A 17,165-nucleotide genomic window follows, 5' to 3' on the forward strand; every position below is an offset into this window, starting at 1 on the left:
GAGACTGTTCTTTGCCCCTCAAGCGCTGGGGCAAGCCAAGTCCGTCTCAGGCAGTTGCCCCTCAGCCCTTGGCTTAAACTCCTGGCCCTTGGGCCTTCGTCTCACAGCACCTTGCTTCCTTCCTAGGCTGCCCTTCACCTCCCTTCCCCTTAATTCTGGCCCGCAGCCTGTCTGGTTTCAGTTCTTTTCTAAAGCCTTTTTTAGGATGACCCTAATTCTGAACCTTTCTGTAGCTGGCCAGGAGACCCTCTCTGGAGCCTGAGAATCAGGCTATAGCGGGACAACAGGATTAGAAGGACTAACGCAGGTCGTGGTCTCATTCCCTCTGCCGTGGGTCTTGGGTCTCTGAAGAGACAGCAACAGAGGATTCTGGCCTCTTAAAACGAATCCACTAATCTGGGTGCAGAGCAGAACACATATTTGGGTCCCAGAGCTCCAGTCCCTCCTCCCCAAAGTCTCACGACTACTGGGTTAAAAGATGTAGGAAAATCTTGTGACCTTGGAGAGAGATCACGAAAATGCCTGGTTCTAATGAGTGTCCTGAGACTGGGTCAGGTAGTGGAGGTCCCGGGGAATCTTGTAATGATAATGAGGAACACTGGAGGGGGACAGGGCATTGAGTTTGAGTGGATTCCAATTGGGTAAAACTGGAGTGGTGACAATTAGGGGAAGGAAATCTGGCAAGACCGGCATGACAGGGGGAGCAAGGCGGGGGGGGGGGGGGCTGTCCCATGTTGAGGGGCTTCTGTCTCAGGATATAGGAGGGAGTTTGTAAGATTGGTCATAGGGGGCTCCTGCGGAATCAGCGTAAGGCCCGAGGTGCGACTGCCACAGGACACCGCTTGCAGGGAGGTGAGGGGCCCAGAAGGGCCAGCGACGAGCCTGGAGCGCGCCGGATGGCAGCAGCAGGCTCCTTTAAGAGGCCGGCGGCTCCAGCGCAGCATCCCCCGCTCAGGGCGTGTCCGTCCCGGGGGGCCAGGGGCGGGGGCCTTGGAAGGAGCGGGAGTTCAAGCCGAGTGGGGAAGGGGCTAGGGGTCGGGGGGTGGGGGGAGAAAGCTGGGGCTGACACCCGTGCAGCCGGACACCGCACGAGCCTCGCCTGTGACAGCGCCCCGGGTCCGGTCGAGGGCAGCGGGGGGAGGAGAGAAGGAGGAGGAGAAGGAGGAGGAGGCGGGAGCAGCATCCGGAGCCGAGCTGCAGCAGCGCCGCCTTTTGTGCTGCGGCCGCGGAGCCCCTGAGGTGAGAGCTTGGCCGAGTTGGGGGGGTGGGGGGCAGGGATGGGTCCGGGTCCAGGGATCCGGGTGCGGAGGGAGGGTCGGGATGCAGATGTGGCGGGGTGGGGTAGGGTGGCGCGGGGATGCTGAGGCTGTGGGGCGGAGGAAACTGGGGACCTGGACCCGACGCCTGTGGGGATGGGAAGGAGGGGAACGGAGCGGAGGGACGCCGCGGCCCAGCTTGGAGACGAAGGGCCTCCAGAGCTGGAAAGGACCGTACGGGGTGGGGGTGGGGGGATGACTGGGGGACAGACTTAAAGGGCAGCGGGCAAGAGAACATCCTCCTCTCCTCCCACTCATCCTCCAGAAGGGGGAGAGGGAAGGGGGAGGAAGAGTTTGGGCCCCCTGAGGGAAGGAAAGGAAGGACAGGGCCTGATGTGCCCACCGTCCTCCTCACTACCACCCCCACTTCCCTACTCAGCCCGCTGCACCTGAGGATTATGGGCTGAGAGCACCTGTTCCTGGATGCCCAGGTGATGGCCCTCCTCCCCTTCCCTCTGATGCCCCTAATCCCCTCCAGCTGTGGTATTCACCTTCTCCATCCAGCTGTTGCTTCTTCCCCTCCCCCATTCATTTGTGGTTTTCTCCCTCTTTCTCTCCATCTCCTCTGGCTCCCCTAACCCAATTCCCCAGCCCAGGCCTTTCAGGAACCTCCTCCCTTCCCCCCCCCCCACATTTCTCAAACTCCTTGGCTGAAAAATAAGAAAGAATCTGTTCCACAGTTGTGACTCCTGGTAACTATGGCCTTGGCTGAGGGAAGGGAAGAGAAGGGGTTAGAGACTCTGTACACAGTGGAAGGAAATCGGTGGGGTGTCCCTTAAAATAGAAGGAGGAGTCCCGCCTTTGGGGACTTAAACTCCGCACCTGCTCCCTCTTGGGAGAAGAGTGGGTGGGTGGCCCTCAACCAAGAAGGCATGTGCCTGAGGTCTCTCCCCCACCCAGAGTCCCCTCAGCCACAACCAGTGCCTCCCTCCAAATGACACTTTCCTTCCAACTCACAGGATGGACTCCGTGGCTCTAGGAGCTCTGATTGTCAGCCCAAGGGTAACACCAAGGGAAAGCAAGCACAAGGGATTCTGGAAGGAAAGGGCTCAAGCGCTCCCTGGCCTTCCTGTCCAGACAGCAAAGTTTCCCAGAGCTTCATCAGGGCCTGCTCTCTCCCATCTCACACTTCAGGGTGGCCAAAAGTGCTTGCTTCCTCGAGCCTGCCACTCATCCATTCTCCCAATGGGAACTGAGGTGATGCTGGGGAGACCTAAGGTGTGATACCCCAACTCCAGCACCCATGAAACCACAACTAAATATCCATCCCCAAATTAAACCCAGTTATGGGCAGAGGAGGCAAGAAGTTTAAGTAAGGACTGGCTTTGGACGTCCTGTGTGTCCCTACACCTAAGGATGGCAGGACCCCTCTCAAAACCAATGGCTGGTTCCCCGTCCTTCTCCTGGAGGTGATAATGTGGTCATCTGGCTTTGCCAAGAAGAGGACCCTAAATCCTAGTACCCACCACCCCAGACTCACCCAGTGGCATCTCACATGCAGTCCCCTCCCACACACACACCCCGCCTGGCCTGGGGAGGAGGAAGGGACTAGGAGTCCCTCCTGGGGCAGAAGGAGGATACTGTGGAGATGGGCCAGCAGGTGACATGTGGGCTTCATGAGGGGTTGGCCACAGCGACTGGTCTGTCTGTCTCATTTGCTTCCAGAAGGACCAGGGTCATCTTTGTGTTGGGGGAAGGTGATAAGGCAGGGACACTATGGCAGAGGAGCCTAAGGATCACCCAGGACAAAGAGCCCTTGGCCTTGGGTTCCTTCTTTCTTTGCTCTCCTTTTTCCCCTTGTGTTTGCCCACCTCCCTTTCTACCTGTACCCTCTCTACTGCAGACGAGGAAAAGGGGAAGAAGGGAGGGGAATCATATTTATACAAGAAACCCTGCTCCTGCTTGTTAGGCACTTTCGGCATGGTTCGTGTTTCTAGGGAGCTTCCTGTGTGCCAGGTCCTGGGCCAGGAACTTTACTGGGATGATCTCACTAGTGTTACAACAAGACTAAGAGTTGAGGAGTGTTCTCATCATCTCTGTCTTAGGGATGAGGAAATTGAAACTTAAAGAAGTAATCTGTTCAAAGTCAGAAAAGCAGCTTGGGGGAAGAGCTTAGGTCTTGAACCCAGGCCCGCCTGACCCAGAGCCACCATGTACTAGACTGTACAACCACTGTGTGACAGGGGTACCTTGGTTCCCGTTCAGAGAGAAGAGACAGGTTTGTTCAGAAGTCTCTTACTCCAGGTTGCCTGCCTGGTCAGGAGCAGAGACAGGACATCAACTGTCCCAAGCCAGGTGACAGGAACGGATGGGCACGCTAATTTTTATTTCCTCATTTTCAGTTCAAAATCGATTTTTTATTTTTAAAAGTAATTCAAAGTTATTACTGAAATATTAGAAAATATAGATCAGCCACAGGAAGAAAATAAAAATACCCAGATTCCACCTACCTAGAAACTGTTACACTTTGGTATCTGTCCTTCCAGATCTTTTTATATTTTTCTTCATGATTTTTTTGTCTTCCAGATCTTTTTAAATGCACATCCACCTCAGGAACTATTTGTTTAAATGTGCTGAACTTCTTTCAGGTCCACCTGAGGGCCTGAGTAGGAGGGATGCTGTGGCCCTTCATACCTTGCTCCTACCCCCTCCTTTCCCTTCCCTTCCATTCTGACCTTAAAGGGTAGGGCTGAGGGGTGACCCTGGGCCACGTTGGCCAGGGGGTGAGTATGTAGTGCAGGCCTCTCCCTTAGTCCAGAGGAGGTGGAATGGTAGGACCTGCAGAGGAAGGACTGAGGGTCTGGAAGCAAAGAGATGAGTGACTGGGGACTCCAGCGCCCCACTGCCACTGTGACCTGGTTTCCCTGGAACCCAAGACTGAGAAATGTCCTGTGGAAGTAGAAGGTCAGAGACCCAGTCTCCCTTTTTCTGGTCAGACAGAAGAGATGGCCTCTCCAGAATCCACAAAGACAGACCTGGTGTCCAGCCAACCAGGACAGAGCCAGGAGCCAGGCATTATGCTCACGGCATTCCCCACATCATCTTAACTGTCCCCACCCCAGAAGGTAGGCTTGGGAGACTTGGAGGGGTAACATTCTTTAACTCGTGGCAAAACTGAGCTTCTGGCTCTGATCTCTCCAAATCCAAAGTTGGCTCTTTTTCCCTAAATAGCACCACCCCCTGTCACTGCCCAGCTGATGGGAAGAAGAAGTGGTGGCAGCCGCGAGGGGGTCTCAGGGCTTGACCTGTATGAGGTGGGGAGGCTGGATTTAGGGGTGATCTCCAGTTTACCCCAAGTTCTCAGGGGAAGACACTTCCCCCTGATGAAGGCACTGAGAAAGCTGTAGTGCTTTCCATCTGAGAAGAACCCTGTGTCCAAAGAGAAAAACAGCTGCAGCCAGTCGCGAGGAGGCAAGGTCAGGAGGGGTCACAGTCCTTTATCCTGTCAGGATCTCAAAGCCTGTAGAGGTGGAACTAGCATCCCCCCAGAATCTTGGGTTTCCTTTCCCTGTGAAGACCTTCCTTGCCACTGTCACTCAAGAGAGAAGGGCAATCTTCCTCTTTTTCCTAAGTGCAAACTGAGGTCCAGGACAGTGGTGACTGCTCAGTGTGAAAGCCCACAATTTAGACAGATGGCCTGGCCTCTCAGCTGAGCCCCCAAGACTGCCAGACATGCAACTCGGCCTTGAGATTCCGCTGTTAGAACAGGACAGTAGGAGAAAGAATTCGAAGGGTTCCCTTGCCACAAGCTTCCAGCACCTCAGGCAGGAGAACCCAGGAGGAGGAATAAACAGGGGGGACCTCCCTGCCATACTCCACTACAGGCTCCTGAAGGGGCACTCTGAGAATCACCAGCAGAGAATCAGGTAGCTGAAACCAAGTTAGGACCTCCCAGGATGTCCAGAGAGCCTCTTTCCCGGCAGATGTATAGTTTAGGGACCATGCTGTCCCCCTCACCCAATCTGGAATTCTGCACAGTAAGCACTTGGTAAATATGGTTGACAGAATGATGGAGATATCCACCCCCTCCTGTCACATCTCTGCCCTTCCTCCATGCTCTGCATAATTGATGGCCTGGGAGACAGTTCCCCTCCCCCAGGGTGACCGAATGTCTAGGCCAGGGGCTCCTAGCATGATATGCCCCTAAAGCCCCGGCGCCAGGGCCCAGCTGGGGGGCAGTGGGACACAGCTGGCAGGTCAGAGATAAAGGAAACTGAGAGGGGCTGTGTGTTGGGAGAGGAATCTCCAGTTGACTGTAGCTCCCTGGGGCCTGGCTTTCCCCGACTCCCTCAGGTCAATCTAGAGAAGCTGTGTTAGCCTAAGAACAGGGTGGGGGTGGCCTGAGGAGCCTGACTAGATTCCCTCCCTTTCCCTAGATCACATCTCCTACTTCTTCAGATACTCCCACTGCCCTAAAAGACAAACAGGTGAAATGGCTTCTCTCCCTGTCTCCCTAGTTGCTAGCCCTGGATACCAGCGGGGCCTCTGGGGAAGCCTGGTGAACTGGAGGGAGGCTTGGCGGCAGGTGCCTGAGCATGTCACCCTCTCTCTGCCTCAAACTCCTAGTTCACCACACGAGGACTGAGAACTTCCTTTAAAAATCCAGGTGTTGTGCCTAGTCAAGGCTCAGCTTCTAAATAGGAAAGAACTGGGAAGGGCACAGATGTTCTCCGCGTTTTCCAGTTCTTTCTCGGCTACTTTTTCTCGGTTTCCTCTCTGCTTTTCACATTCAGGTGTTCCATCCATCCTCTTCCCATTTGATTCTCCCTGCGCTTCACTGTCTCGGTCTCTGAATCTCTCCGCTGCTACCCCCCCTCCACCCCCTCCGCTTTCTGGGTGTGCCTTATGTAGAAAGGTCGCCCTTTCTGTGTCCGTCTCCCTATCTCCCCATCTCCTGCTTTCTCTGTGGCACTGCTCCCCCAAGGCCAACTCAAGTCCCCTCTCTCCAACACCCATCGCTCTCCCTCCGCTCGGTGCCCCGGCCCAAGATTTGTCTGCATGAGGGGTCGAAGGAGGTATGCGAAGGCGGGCAGCACACAGGCGGCCGGCTGAAGGGGCCGGGGATCCACGCCGGCGACCCCCGCAGCCATCCCGGCCACCAGCACATGGGCCAGCCCGGGTCAGGGGCGGGGCTCAGGCGCAGCCCCGCCCCCGCCGTCGCCGCTCACGTGACTCTGGGCTAATCTTGTCCTGGTGACTTCACACGCCGCCTCGGGCCCAGTTGTCATGGTTACGCCGCAGCGCCCAGCGCTTCCCCCAACCCGCTGAGTCCCCTCCCCTTCCCCACCCGGACCCCCTCCTTCCGCAGCCGGGCCCCCGCCCCGGTTCCAGCCACGCGCCCCGCGCCACGTGACGGCCAGGAAGGAGGTCGGGAAGGGGGAGGGGGCGCTGGGGCCGTAACCCCTTCCTCCCCGCCTCGAAGGGCCCTTGCTGGGGCTTCCCGCGGGACCCGCGAACGGCCCGATCCAGCCCGCCCTCCTGGCCGGCCAGCCCGGCGGGAGCGCCCGCGAGCCCCGCTGTCGGGGCTCAGGCGAAAGCCCTGGGATCCTGCCGAGTAAATTCTTGGCCTGTGTTTGTCATTGGCATTACGGTGTACATCCAATCCCTCCACGGCGCCGATATCTCGTAGAATATGTTGAGGATTCAGAGGCTGGATCTGTGACTTAAGCTTTCTGAGCCTCAGTTTCCTCAAGAATATAAAGGGACCGACGGTAACAGCTCCTTCCCTGGGTGGTGTTGAAGAGCCAAGGAGCTACTGCGTCCGCAGTGTAGGGGCGGCCTTTAAGACGACCGTCCTGCCTGCGCGCGCGTGCCGTGCGAAGCCTGGGATCCCTGCGAGAGCGTCGGGGTCTCAAGGAGTGCAGGCTGTCAGAGGGGCCGGACGCCTGAGCACACAGTTCCTCCAGGATAATGGGAGCCATGATGGAGGAGGTACAGGGGGCTGTGCCAGCCCACAAGGGACATCAGCTCGGGGGGGGGGGGCGGGATGCGCAGAGAGGAAGACTTGCAGGATGAAGTGAGATTTGGAGAGCTAGGGCACGAGAGGCGCCTTGCAGGAAGAGAACGCCCGGGGGCGGAGCTTGAGCCTTTTCCTAGGAGAGGGCACCCTGGGCAGATTATCCAGTACCTGTCTCTTGGGGTGAGTTTCGTTTTGAGGATTAAATGAGCTAATGCGCCTATCGGCAGAGGCTAACATACATAGTAAGCCTTCCCTAAGAGTTAGCCATTCTCATTAGGTGCCCTGGCACAAAAGCCTGATGTCAGTTCTGTGTGGCCCGGGTACCAACAGCAGTGGGAGACGAGGCTGGGGAGCGACCAGAGTATGGAGATAAGGCTGCTGGACCAAGGGCAGTAGGGGATTATTAAAGGTTTTGAAGCAGAGGAGGGGGTGATGGCCAATTTGTGTTTTAGGAAGATCCTTCTAAAGGATGGTGGAAAATGGAGGGGGGAGTGCTGTATAAGTATTGGGAGACTAAGAGGCAGTCCTGGGTTAGCTGACACAGCTAAAGAGGCCTGAATTAAGACAGCAAGATGGGACTGGAGAGAACAGACCAGCATTGGGTCAGAGCTTTTCAAATGGGCCAAATTCAAGTAGGAATTACTTGAGGTGCTTGTTAAATATGCAGATTTCAGGCCCACCCAGAGCCACTGAAAAATCCTTGAGAAGTCTGGAAAGTGTCTTAAAAGAGCTGATACCATCAGAAGTGCCAAACCTCTATGTCAGTCTGTGTCATCATCCGGTGACCCCCTTTTTGTGTGTAGCGTCCTGTCATTCCTCTCCCGTGGTGATTCGGAGGCTCTGATGGCAGGGGTTCAGGAAGGACCCTATTATGAGGAACAGTTAGAGCATCACTGTCCTCAGGAATCCTCATGATTTGTTAGCTGACGAGAGGTGGAGGGAGACAGAAGGCTAGAATGACTCCAGGTGCCAAGCTCTGGACAAGTTTGGTATAGACTGAAGAGTTCGCCGTGCCTGAGTGATAGCTAGTTTATCCCTTTGCACAGATGGAGAAATTGAGGCCCAAATCCGGTTTGCCCGAGGTCACACAGCCAGTATGTGGTAAGAGGCAAGGCTAGAATTGAGATTCTGTTTTGAAACATTTATTTGAGAGAGAGGGTGCACAGGGAGAGGGAGAGAAGCAAACTCCTCTAAACATGGAGCCCCGACACAGGGCTCAATCTCAGACCCTGAGCCAAAATCAAGAGTTGGATGCTTAACCGACTGAGCCACCCAGGTGCCCCCAGATTTTTCTTTAAGATTTTATTTATTTGGGGCACCTGGGTGGCTCAGTCGGCTCAGGTCATGATCCCCGCATTCTGGGATCAAGTCCCAGTCTGGCTCCTTGCTCAGCGGGAAGCCTGCTTCTCCCTCTCCTTCTGCCTGCCACTTCCCCTTCTTGTGCACACTCTGTGTCAAAAAAAAAAAAAAAATTTTATTGGGGCACCTGGGTGGCTCAGTCCTTAAGCGTCTACCTTCGGCTTGGCTCATGATCCCGGGGTCCTGGGATCGAGCCCCACATCGGGCTCCCTGCTCAGCCAGGAGCCTGCTTCTCCCTCTCCCACTCCCCCTGCTTGTGTTCCCTCTCTCGCTGTCTCTCTGCCAGATAAAAAAATCTTTAAAAGAAATTTTTATTTATTTGAGGGGCGCCTGGGTGGCTCAGTTGGTTAAGCGTCTGCCTTTGGTTCAAGTCATGATCCCAAGGTCCTGGGATTGAGCCCTGTGTCAGGCTCCCTGCTCAGTGGGGAGCCTGCTTCTCCCTTTGCTACACCCCTGCTTGTGCTTTCTCTCGCTCACTCTCCCTCTCTCTGTCAAATAAATAAAATCTTAAAAAATAAAAAAAGAGGGAGAAGCCGACTCCCCGCTGAGTGAGGAGCCCTGATGCTGGGCTCACTCCCAGGACCCTGAGATCATGACCTGAGCTGAAGTCAGATGCTTAACCAACTGAGCCACCCAGGAGCCCCTAGAATTCAGATTTTTTTAATGGTTACTTTTTAAATAGCACCTAGTTACGAGAATTGGGACAAATCTCCATTGTCTGGAAAGCTGGTACTTGGTTTGGAAGCTGGGGATGGGGCAGTGGAGAAAGAGGAAAGGAGACAGGGCCTCTGGAACTGAGCCCCTGGGGGAGTAGCAGAACAGATGTCAGGGCTAAGGGGGTTGAAGCAGCAGGCTCCCGCTTGTCCTGACAGCTTCTGCATCCCCCCCACTGGATGGTTCTGCCTTGTTTCCCCCTCCCCCACCCCCGACTGTGCTGGGGGATAGTAGAGCTGATGGGTTGCAGGCTTCACTTACCTTGGCGAGGCCCAGGTGTGTGCCTGTGAGCACTGGAGAAGGAGACCCAGATGAGAGCCCCGAGTGTGCCTTAGGATGACTCGCACGTGAGGTTAGTGCTCCTGGGAGGCCTCGGCCGTCTCACGTGTAAGTACACGAGTGGGAGGCCCAGGAACGTCAGCTCAGAGTGCCTGCGTGTCACCTGTGTGTGCTTCAGGGTGAGGGAGACCTGGGGGTGTTACTATTGTGTGCCTAAGGCTGAGTAAATGGTGTGTCTGAGAGACCCCATGTGACCTATGTGTGTGCATGGGAGCCTCAAGTGACAGAAATAGGAGCTCCAGAAGTGACTTACAGTAATCTTACAAGGAGCAGGGGACAGAATCTGTTTACCATAATACTTGAGTTTCAGACAGATCTTACCAGTATGTACCTGAGCAGGGCTGTTACCCGTGTCTACGTGAGAATGATACTCAGGTATGTTACTAATAGATGCTTCAGAGGAATCCCGTGTATCAGGTTACTAAGATGGGCCCCAGGTGAAACGTGGAGAGCGACAGGTACCTGAGGGCGAGTGCAGCTCAAGTGCTATTTCCAATAGGGCCGTTGTGAGCCCAGATCCCCCACCAGGCTTCTGCCTCCAAGGTGAGGCATTCCAAGCTGGCGCACCCCAGGCTGACCATCCCTCCTTGCTTTGTTCCCACAGGGCCCACCGCTCACCACCACCCCCAGGCCCAGAGGCCATGGCCTGCCTCCACGAGACCCGCACGCCCTCCCCTTCCTTCGGGGGTTTCGTGTCCACCCTAAGCGAGGCATCGATGCGCAAGCTCGACCCAGACACTTCCGACTGCACCCCAGAGAAGGACCTGACGCCTACCCAGTGTGTACTTCGAGATGTGGTGCCGCTCAGTGGGCAGGGTGGGGGCGGACCCAGCCCCTCCCCAGGTGGAGAGCCGCCCCCTGAGCCTTTTGCCAATAGTGTCCTGCAGCTGCACGAGCAGGATGCAGGGGGCCCCGGGGGAGCCACGGGGTCGCCTGAGAGTCGCGCGTCCCGCGCTCGAGCAGATGAGGTGCGGCTGCAGTGTCAGAGCGGCAGCGGCTTCCTGGAAGGGCTCTTCGGCTGCCTGCGCCCCGTCTGGACCATGATCGGCAAAGCCTACTCCACGGAGCACAAGCAGCAGCAGGAAGGTAGGCCGAGCCCTCGGGGGGCCCGCTGTCTCCCCGACATCTGTTGGACAGCCCCATCTATCACCTGAGGACCCTGTCCCCCTAGAGCCCAGCCATAGCCCCTCCTCCGTCCATGAGCCCTCAACTTCCCTGCTTCGTAGGGTGCCCGCCCGTTTCCTTACCTGTTCCCTCAGACCTCGCCTTCTTGGCCTCTTGTGGCTCATTTTCGGCCTCGGCCGCCGAGTCCTGTCAGCCAGCCCAGTGCTCTCCCCTGTGCCTGACCACCCTGAGACCCTACGTGTGGCTCTCTCTGAGCCTTGTGGCACTGCGTCTCCTGTTCACAGACCTTTGGGAGGTCCCCTTTGAGGAGATCCTGGACCTGCAGTGGGTGGGCTCAGGGGCCCAGGGCGCCGTCTTCCTGGGGCGCTTCCACGGGGAGGAGGTGGCTGTGAAGAAGGTACGGGACCTGAAGGAGACCGACATCAAGCACCTGCGGAAGCTGAAGCACCCCAACATCATCACCTTCAAGTAAGGTCCAGGGCAGGGGCTGGAGCCGGGGCCTCTGGGCTGTGGGCAGGGGGGAGCTGCTTGGGCGGTCAGGCCCCCCCCACCGCCTTCCCTAAAGGAGATGCCCAAAGGGGCTGGGTGGGAACGGGGATTCCAAGTGTGAATCCGGGGCATGCGATGCTGGCCCAGGCCCTGACGCCACTGTTTGGCCCCCAGGGGCGTGTGCACCCAGGCTCCCTGCTACTGCATCCTCATGGAGTTCTGCGCCCAGGGCCAGCTGTATGAGGTACTGCGGGCTGGCCGCCCTGTCACCCCCTCATTGCTGGTTGACTGGTCCATGGGCATCGCCGGTGGCATGAACTACCTGCACCTGCACAAGATTATCCATAGAGACCTCAAGTCCCCCAAGTGAGTAAGCCAGCAAGCACAGAGAAGCTGATGTGCATGGTCTCCTGCAGGTGACCTCACCTGTCAGTGTAGCCGTCTCCCTGCTTCCAGACCCTGTCCTAAGTCCGTGTGGCCATCTCAAAAACCCCTCCCAAATGACAATCCTATTTCGGGAGGGCTTTGGCAAGCCCCCGGCCTCTGGGTGTCCCAAATGACTTAAAAACAGAAAGAGTTGCTGCAGCTAGATGAGGTGTGGAGGGGCCTGGCCCCCAGCTGACTACAATCTTTACCAGCATGCTAATCACGTACGACGATGTGGTGAAGATCTCCGATTTTGGCACTTCCAAGGAGCTGAGTGACAAGAGCACCAAGATGTCCTTTGCAGGGACGGTAGCCTGGATGGCCCCTGAAGTGATCCGCAACGAGCCCGTGTCCGAGAAGGTCGACATCTGGTGAGGGCCAGGTTGAGGACGGAGACGGGCAGGTGGCCACCCCCAGGGAAGGAGGGGGCTTCCAGGGCCTCTGGAGGGAGCCCCTCCCAAGGGATGTCCCCTCTCATCCCCAGGTCTTTTGGTGTGGTGCTATGGGAACTGCTGACTGGTGAGATCCCCTACAAAGACGTAGACTCCTCAGCCATCATCTGGGGTGTGGGAAGCAACAGTCTCCATCTGCCTGTGCCCTCTAGCTGCCCAGACGGCTTCAAAATCCTGCTTCGCCAGTGTTGGTAAGGACGGCCTGGCAAAGCTGGAAAGCAAAGGGTGGTTTCTGGCAGTTAGACGGCACCTAGGACCCAGGCCTCCAGGCCCAGAATTCCGAACAGGGAAAGGACAGAACTCCCTGGTATGATTGAGACAGAACTCTGCAGCCTTGGGCAAGTGCCATCCTCCCCGAGCCCGTTTCCTGGTGTGTAAAAGGGGGACACTAGTCCCAGCTAGCCAGAGCGGCCGGGGTGCGCCTGTGAAGGGCTGGCACAGCCCCCGAGCATGGCCGCTGGAGCCTCGAGTTGGCTGCCTTAGAACACAGGAAGGAGGGTCCTCGAGGCTTGCTTGGAACCAACCTAGACTTGAAAGGAGGTTGACTAGATTTCTAATCTTTGGTTAACTATTTCCCAAAGTGTGTTTCCTTGCATGGAGTTACTCAGAAAAAGGTGTTTGGAAAACAGGATTAAATAGGTCTCCTTACTGCAGGCCCTCGATGTGCTAACGGATAGTAAAGCTAGTGGACAAGGGGCTTTGGTCACAGAGCACATTCCAGGATGCTGTTCTCCAGGGCCCACTTTGGGAAAGGATGCCCTAGTTCCTTTCTGGTCGTCCCTAAAATTTCCGTCTCCCGCCAACTCCACGCCCTCCAGGAACAGCAAACCAAGAAATCGTCCGTCGTTCCGCCAGATCCTGCTGCACCTGGACATCGCCTCAGCCGACGTCCTCTCCACGCCCCAGGAGACTTACTTTAAGTCCCAGGTGTGCTGTGGGCAGGAAAAGGCATACCCCAACTCCCCTGTCAGCAGAGAGGACGAGGCCCTCCGAGGGGAGGTGGGGAGGGGCGGACAGGGTGGTAGGTTCACTCTTAAGGGCCGAGACCCCATCCTGACCAGTCCCGTGCCTGCTCCTACTTGGCTCCCAGTCTGCAGCTCAAGGGAGGTCCCTCACCCCTGTCTCTTCACCCCCTAGGCAGAGTGGCGTGAAGAGGTAAAGCTGCACTTTGAAAAAATTAAGTCAGAAGGGACCTGTCTGCACCGCCTGGAAGAGGAGCTGGTGATGCGGAGGAGGGAGGAGCTCCGGTGTGTGCCTGTGTCTGGGAAGGGGATTTCGTCAACAGCGGGGACCGCGGACCAGTTCCCAGAGACTGGGACCAATTATGGCACCAGGTGACGCTAGCTCACCTCAAAGAGACCTCTCTGCCCGTTTCAGACACGCCTTGGACATCAGGGAGCACTATGAACGGAAGCTGGAGAGAGCCAACAACTTGTACATGGAACTTAATGCCCTCATGTTGCAGCTGGAGCTCAAGGAGCGGGAGCTGCTCAGGTAACCGTATGCGCCCTGTACACCAAATCTTGTCTTCATGGAGCTGTGACGCAGAGAACCTACTGAGCCTGGGTCCCCCTTTCTGATCACATGCCCAACTGAGGTATCTTGTCTTTAGGAGGGAACAAGCTTTAGAGCGGAGATGCCCAGGTCTGCTGAAGTCACACCCTTCCCGAGGCCTCCTGCATGGGAACACAATGGAGAAGCTCATCAAGAAGAGGAATGTCCCACAGAAACTGTCACCCCACAGTAAAAGGTGGGACCAGAGTTCAGAAGTGTCGAGGTTTAAGAATGGCAGGGGGAGTGCTAGAAGCAGGGATGGAGATCAAGGATGCCCGGAAGACTGAGCTGGGGAGGATGGACTTTGTACTACCCAAGGTTAGGGAGGGCTTTCAAGTTGGTAACTTTGTTCATCTCAGACTTGTACTTTCCCTCCCCTACCAGGCCAGATATCCTCAAGACTGAATCTTTGCTACCTAAACTTGATGCTGCCCTGAGTGGGGTGGGGCTTCCGGGGTGTCCTAAGGGCCCCCCCTCACCGGGACGGAGTCGTCGTGGCAAGACTCGTCACCGCAAGGCCAGCGCCAAGGGCAGCTGTGGAGACCTGCCTGGGCTTCGTGCAGCTTTGCCACCCCATGAACCTGGGGGACCAGGAAGCCCAGGGGGGCTAGGAGGGGGACCCTCAGCCTGGGAGGCCTGCCCTCCAGCCCTGCGTGGGCTCCACCATGACCTCCTGCTCCGAAAGATGTCGTCGTCGTCCCCGGATCTGCTGTCAGCAGCACTGGGAGCCCGGGGCCGCGGGGCCACAGGGGGAGCTGGGGATCCTGGCTCACCGCCTCCAGCCCGGGGAGACACCCCGCCAAGTGAGGGCTCAGCACCTGGCTCCACCAGCCCAGATTCACCTGGGGGAGCCAAAGGGGAGCCACCTCCACCAGTAGGGCCTGGTGACGTTGTGGGGCTGCTGGGAACTGGAAGGGAAGGGACGGCGGGACGGGGAGGAAGCCGGGCTGGGTCCCAGCACTTGACCCCAGCTGCATTGCTGTACAGGGCTGCTGTCACCAGGAGCCAGGTAAAGTACGGGGCGGTTCCTAAGCTCTTCCCCTTTCCTCATTCTCCCTGGGGCCCACGTCCATAACCCACCTCCTCTTACCAGGTCTTCACCTTAAGCCATTCCCTACCTAACCCTTGGCTATGTTCCCTTCTCTTGGGCCCTTGCTGACCTCTTTCCACTTTTGACCACAGTCCACTCCTCTCTCCTACAGAAACGTGGCATCTCATCAGAGGAAGAGGAAGGCGAGGTGGACAGTGAGGTAGAGCTGCCCTCAAGCCAGAGGTGAGTGACACAGCATGGGAGGGGATGACAGTGTTTTGCTTCAGGGGCTGTGGTGTGCCAACTGTAACCCTGGTCTCTCCAACATACAGGTGGCCTCAAGGCCTGAACATGCGCCCGTCACTGTCCACCTTCAGCTCAGAGAATCCATCTGACGGGGAGGAAGGCACAGCCAGTGAGCCCTCCCCCAGTGGCACACCTGAAGTTGGCAGTACCAACACCGACGAGCGGCCAGATGAGCGGTCTGATGACATGTGTTCCCAGGGCTCAGAAATCCCATTGGACCCACCTGCATCTGAGGTGGTTCCTGGCCCCGAACCCAGCTCCCAACCCATCCCCCACCAGGACCTACCCAGAGGGGAACAGGTGAGTTACAGAGACAACTAGGTACGTTAAGGAGCAGATGCTTAGTTCTTTAGGACCTAACGGAGAGAGAGATGAAGACACCAGAAAGAGGTATTTAGCCTCCAAGTCACTCAGTATGTGAGCCCAGTTCCTCCCGTACCAAGGAGCAAATATCCACAGGGTAGACTTTGGGGGTGAGAGGCCCACGGTATAGAGCACATGGTACGGTTAGTAGGTTAGCAGTGTTGCTTGAACGGTAGCTGTAAATCACAGCCAGGACAAATCCTGACACCGGGAACCTGGTGCCTTGGCATTTCATGGCCTCAGCTACTGAAATCTGAAGACCATGAAATCAGCGAGCTGCTGGCTATTACAAAGACCTCAGTGAAGGATCCTGAAGGAATCCATCCGTAACGCTAAGAGCTACCGAGCCTCACCTCACTGCACTTCTACTCTTCTTCACAGGGCCCTCCCACTAACGAGGACTCAGACTGTGACAGCACTGAACTGGACAACTCCAACAGTGGTGAAGCCTTGCAGCCTCCAGCCTCCCTCCCTCCATGAAAGCCACTCTTACTCCTGTACATAGAGAAATTATTTATATAAATAATATATAAGCGCCACATAATCAACAGAGAAAGATGGGGCTGTCCCAGCCTTAAGTCAGGCTCAAGGGAGTCTGACCCCTGACCAATTCACCTGGTAAATTCTAGGGCTACCGGCAGCTGTGGAAATGAAGGACAAGTATTACCCTAGAGCTGTGGGTACGGGCAAACTGGCCCCTTCCTGCTTCACCCCATTATGTTCCGCGAGCGGTAAGGCAATAGAAAAGCCAGACTTGCCTCTTACGTTCCTCTATACTCTTTTCCCCCTAACCCTGGGGAGGAGGAAAAGGAGCCACTTAGACTGCACTTTTTTGTTTTCCGTTTACTCTGTTTACACATTTTGCACTTGGGAGGAGGGAGACGAAGGCTGGGTCCTCCCCTCTGAGGTTTCTCAGGTGGCGATGTAACTAATTTCTTTGTCCCTCCATTTCTCTGCCCAAGCCCTGGCTTAGGGCCTAGGGGGAGTTTAGGAGATTGTGAAAGCATGTGATGGCTCAGGCTGAAAAAAGGGGATGATGTTTTAAGTCCCTGCTTTTATCCTGGCGCCTGACTGGGGTGGGGACTGTCATATTGTAACCCCTGTGAAAAATCTTAAAATATAACCACTCCATGCAGGCCCAGCTGTTGAGGGTTTTCTTGGTCAACGTATGGGGTAGTACACATGGTCAAAGTAGGAGCCTTGGGCTCCAGACATTATCTGAGGACTCTGGACAAGTTCTCTTCCCTCCTTTTATGTTTTTCCCCACTAAATGAACATCGCTTAAATTTCCAACCTTCTAAAATTATCTGTGTAAATGGTAGCAGGTACATCTTTCTGGAAGGGCTTTAGGAGGAGAACAGAAAATGTCAAAACACACATTTTTCTTATGGCGAGAACTGTAAATGAACAGTTATTCAAAACACGAGACTGGTTTTTAGCTTGGCCAAGGATGGGTCAGACATGCCCGGCAACCTAAATCCCAGGCAGACACACACGTACCCAACTGCTTCCACAGTAGGCGCGTGCATCCCTCCCCAGCCCCTGCCCACCCAGTGGAGGTGCTTCCCCAGTCTTTGCAGACCAGTCCTAGGAAAATGAGGTAAACGTGACCCCCGCACTTTCAGACAAAGGGCACACAGCTAGCCTGCGACAGCTATTTGGTTACTTTGCAAGGTAGGATCAAGGGAAAACTGGTTCAAGGGCTACAAAAAAAAAGATGGAGTGGTAAAACA

The 17,165-nt window shown here is 56.1% G+C and overlaps 1 protein-coding gene across 3 annotated transcripts; it reads left to right on the forward strand.

Annotated features, from left to right (window-relative positions):
* Positions 1-1,057: 1,057 nt before the first annotated feature.
* MAP3K12 (mitogen-activated protein kinase kinase kinase 12) lies at positions 1,058-16,573 on the forward strand. 3 transcript variants are annotated; one of them, XM_073881907.1, is made up of 15 exons: positions 1,058-1,239; positions 10,292-10,465; positions 10,565-10,773; positions 11,097-11,280; positions 11,476-11,667; positions 11,940-12,098; positions 12,212-12,370; positions 12,998-13,106; positions 13,317-13,426; positions 13,557-13,673; positions 13,792-13,929; positions 14,118-14,742; positions 14,936-15,006; positions 15,096-15,369; positions 15,814-16,573. In XM_073881907.1, the coding sequence occupies exons 2-15, from the start codon at positions 10,329-10,331 to the stop codon at positions 15,910-15,912; spliced, it is 2,583 nt and encodes an 860-aa protein (XP_073738008.1). In that variant the 5' UTR covers positions 1,058-1,239; positions 10,292-10,328; the 3' UTR covers positions 15,913-16,573. The 3 variants fall into 3 exon arrangements, with proteins under 3 accessions (XP_073738008.1, XP_025739290.1, XP_073738007.1); XM_025883505.2 differs by having other exon boundaries at positions 10,292-10,773; XM_073881906.1 differs by lacking the exon at positions 1,058-1,239 and adding an exon at positions 6,609-7,247 and having other exon boundaries at positions 10,292-10,773.
* Positions 16,574-17,165: the final 592 nt, after the last annotated feature.

This window comes from Callorhinus ursinus, unplaced genomic scaffold (genome assembly GCF_003265705.2).
Source record: "Callorhinus ursinus isolate GAN/ISIS: 27379988/994484 unplaced genomic scaffold, GSC_fseal_2.0 scaffold44, whole genome shotgun sequence".
Lineage (NCBI taxonomy): Eukaryota > Metazoa > Chordata > Mammalia > Carnivora > Otariidae > Callorhinus > Callorhinus ursinus.

What these genes read in the sequence shown, in the direction of transcription:
- MAP3K12 (XM_025883505.2), top strand. Translation starts at nt 10,329, where the DNA reads ATGGCCTGCCTCCACGAGACCCGCACGCCCTCCCCTTCCTTCGGGGGT. An exon ending in ATCCTGCTTCGCCAGTGTTG is followed by an intron (nt 12,371 to 12,997) that starts GTAAGGACGGCC and finishes CACGCCCTCCAG; the next exon opens with GAACAGCAAACCAAGAAATC. An exon ending in ACCTACCCAGAGGGGAACAG is followed by an intron (nt 15,370 to 15,813) that starts GTGAGTTACAGA and finishes TCTTCTTCACAG; the next exon opens with GGCCCTCCCACTAACGAGGA.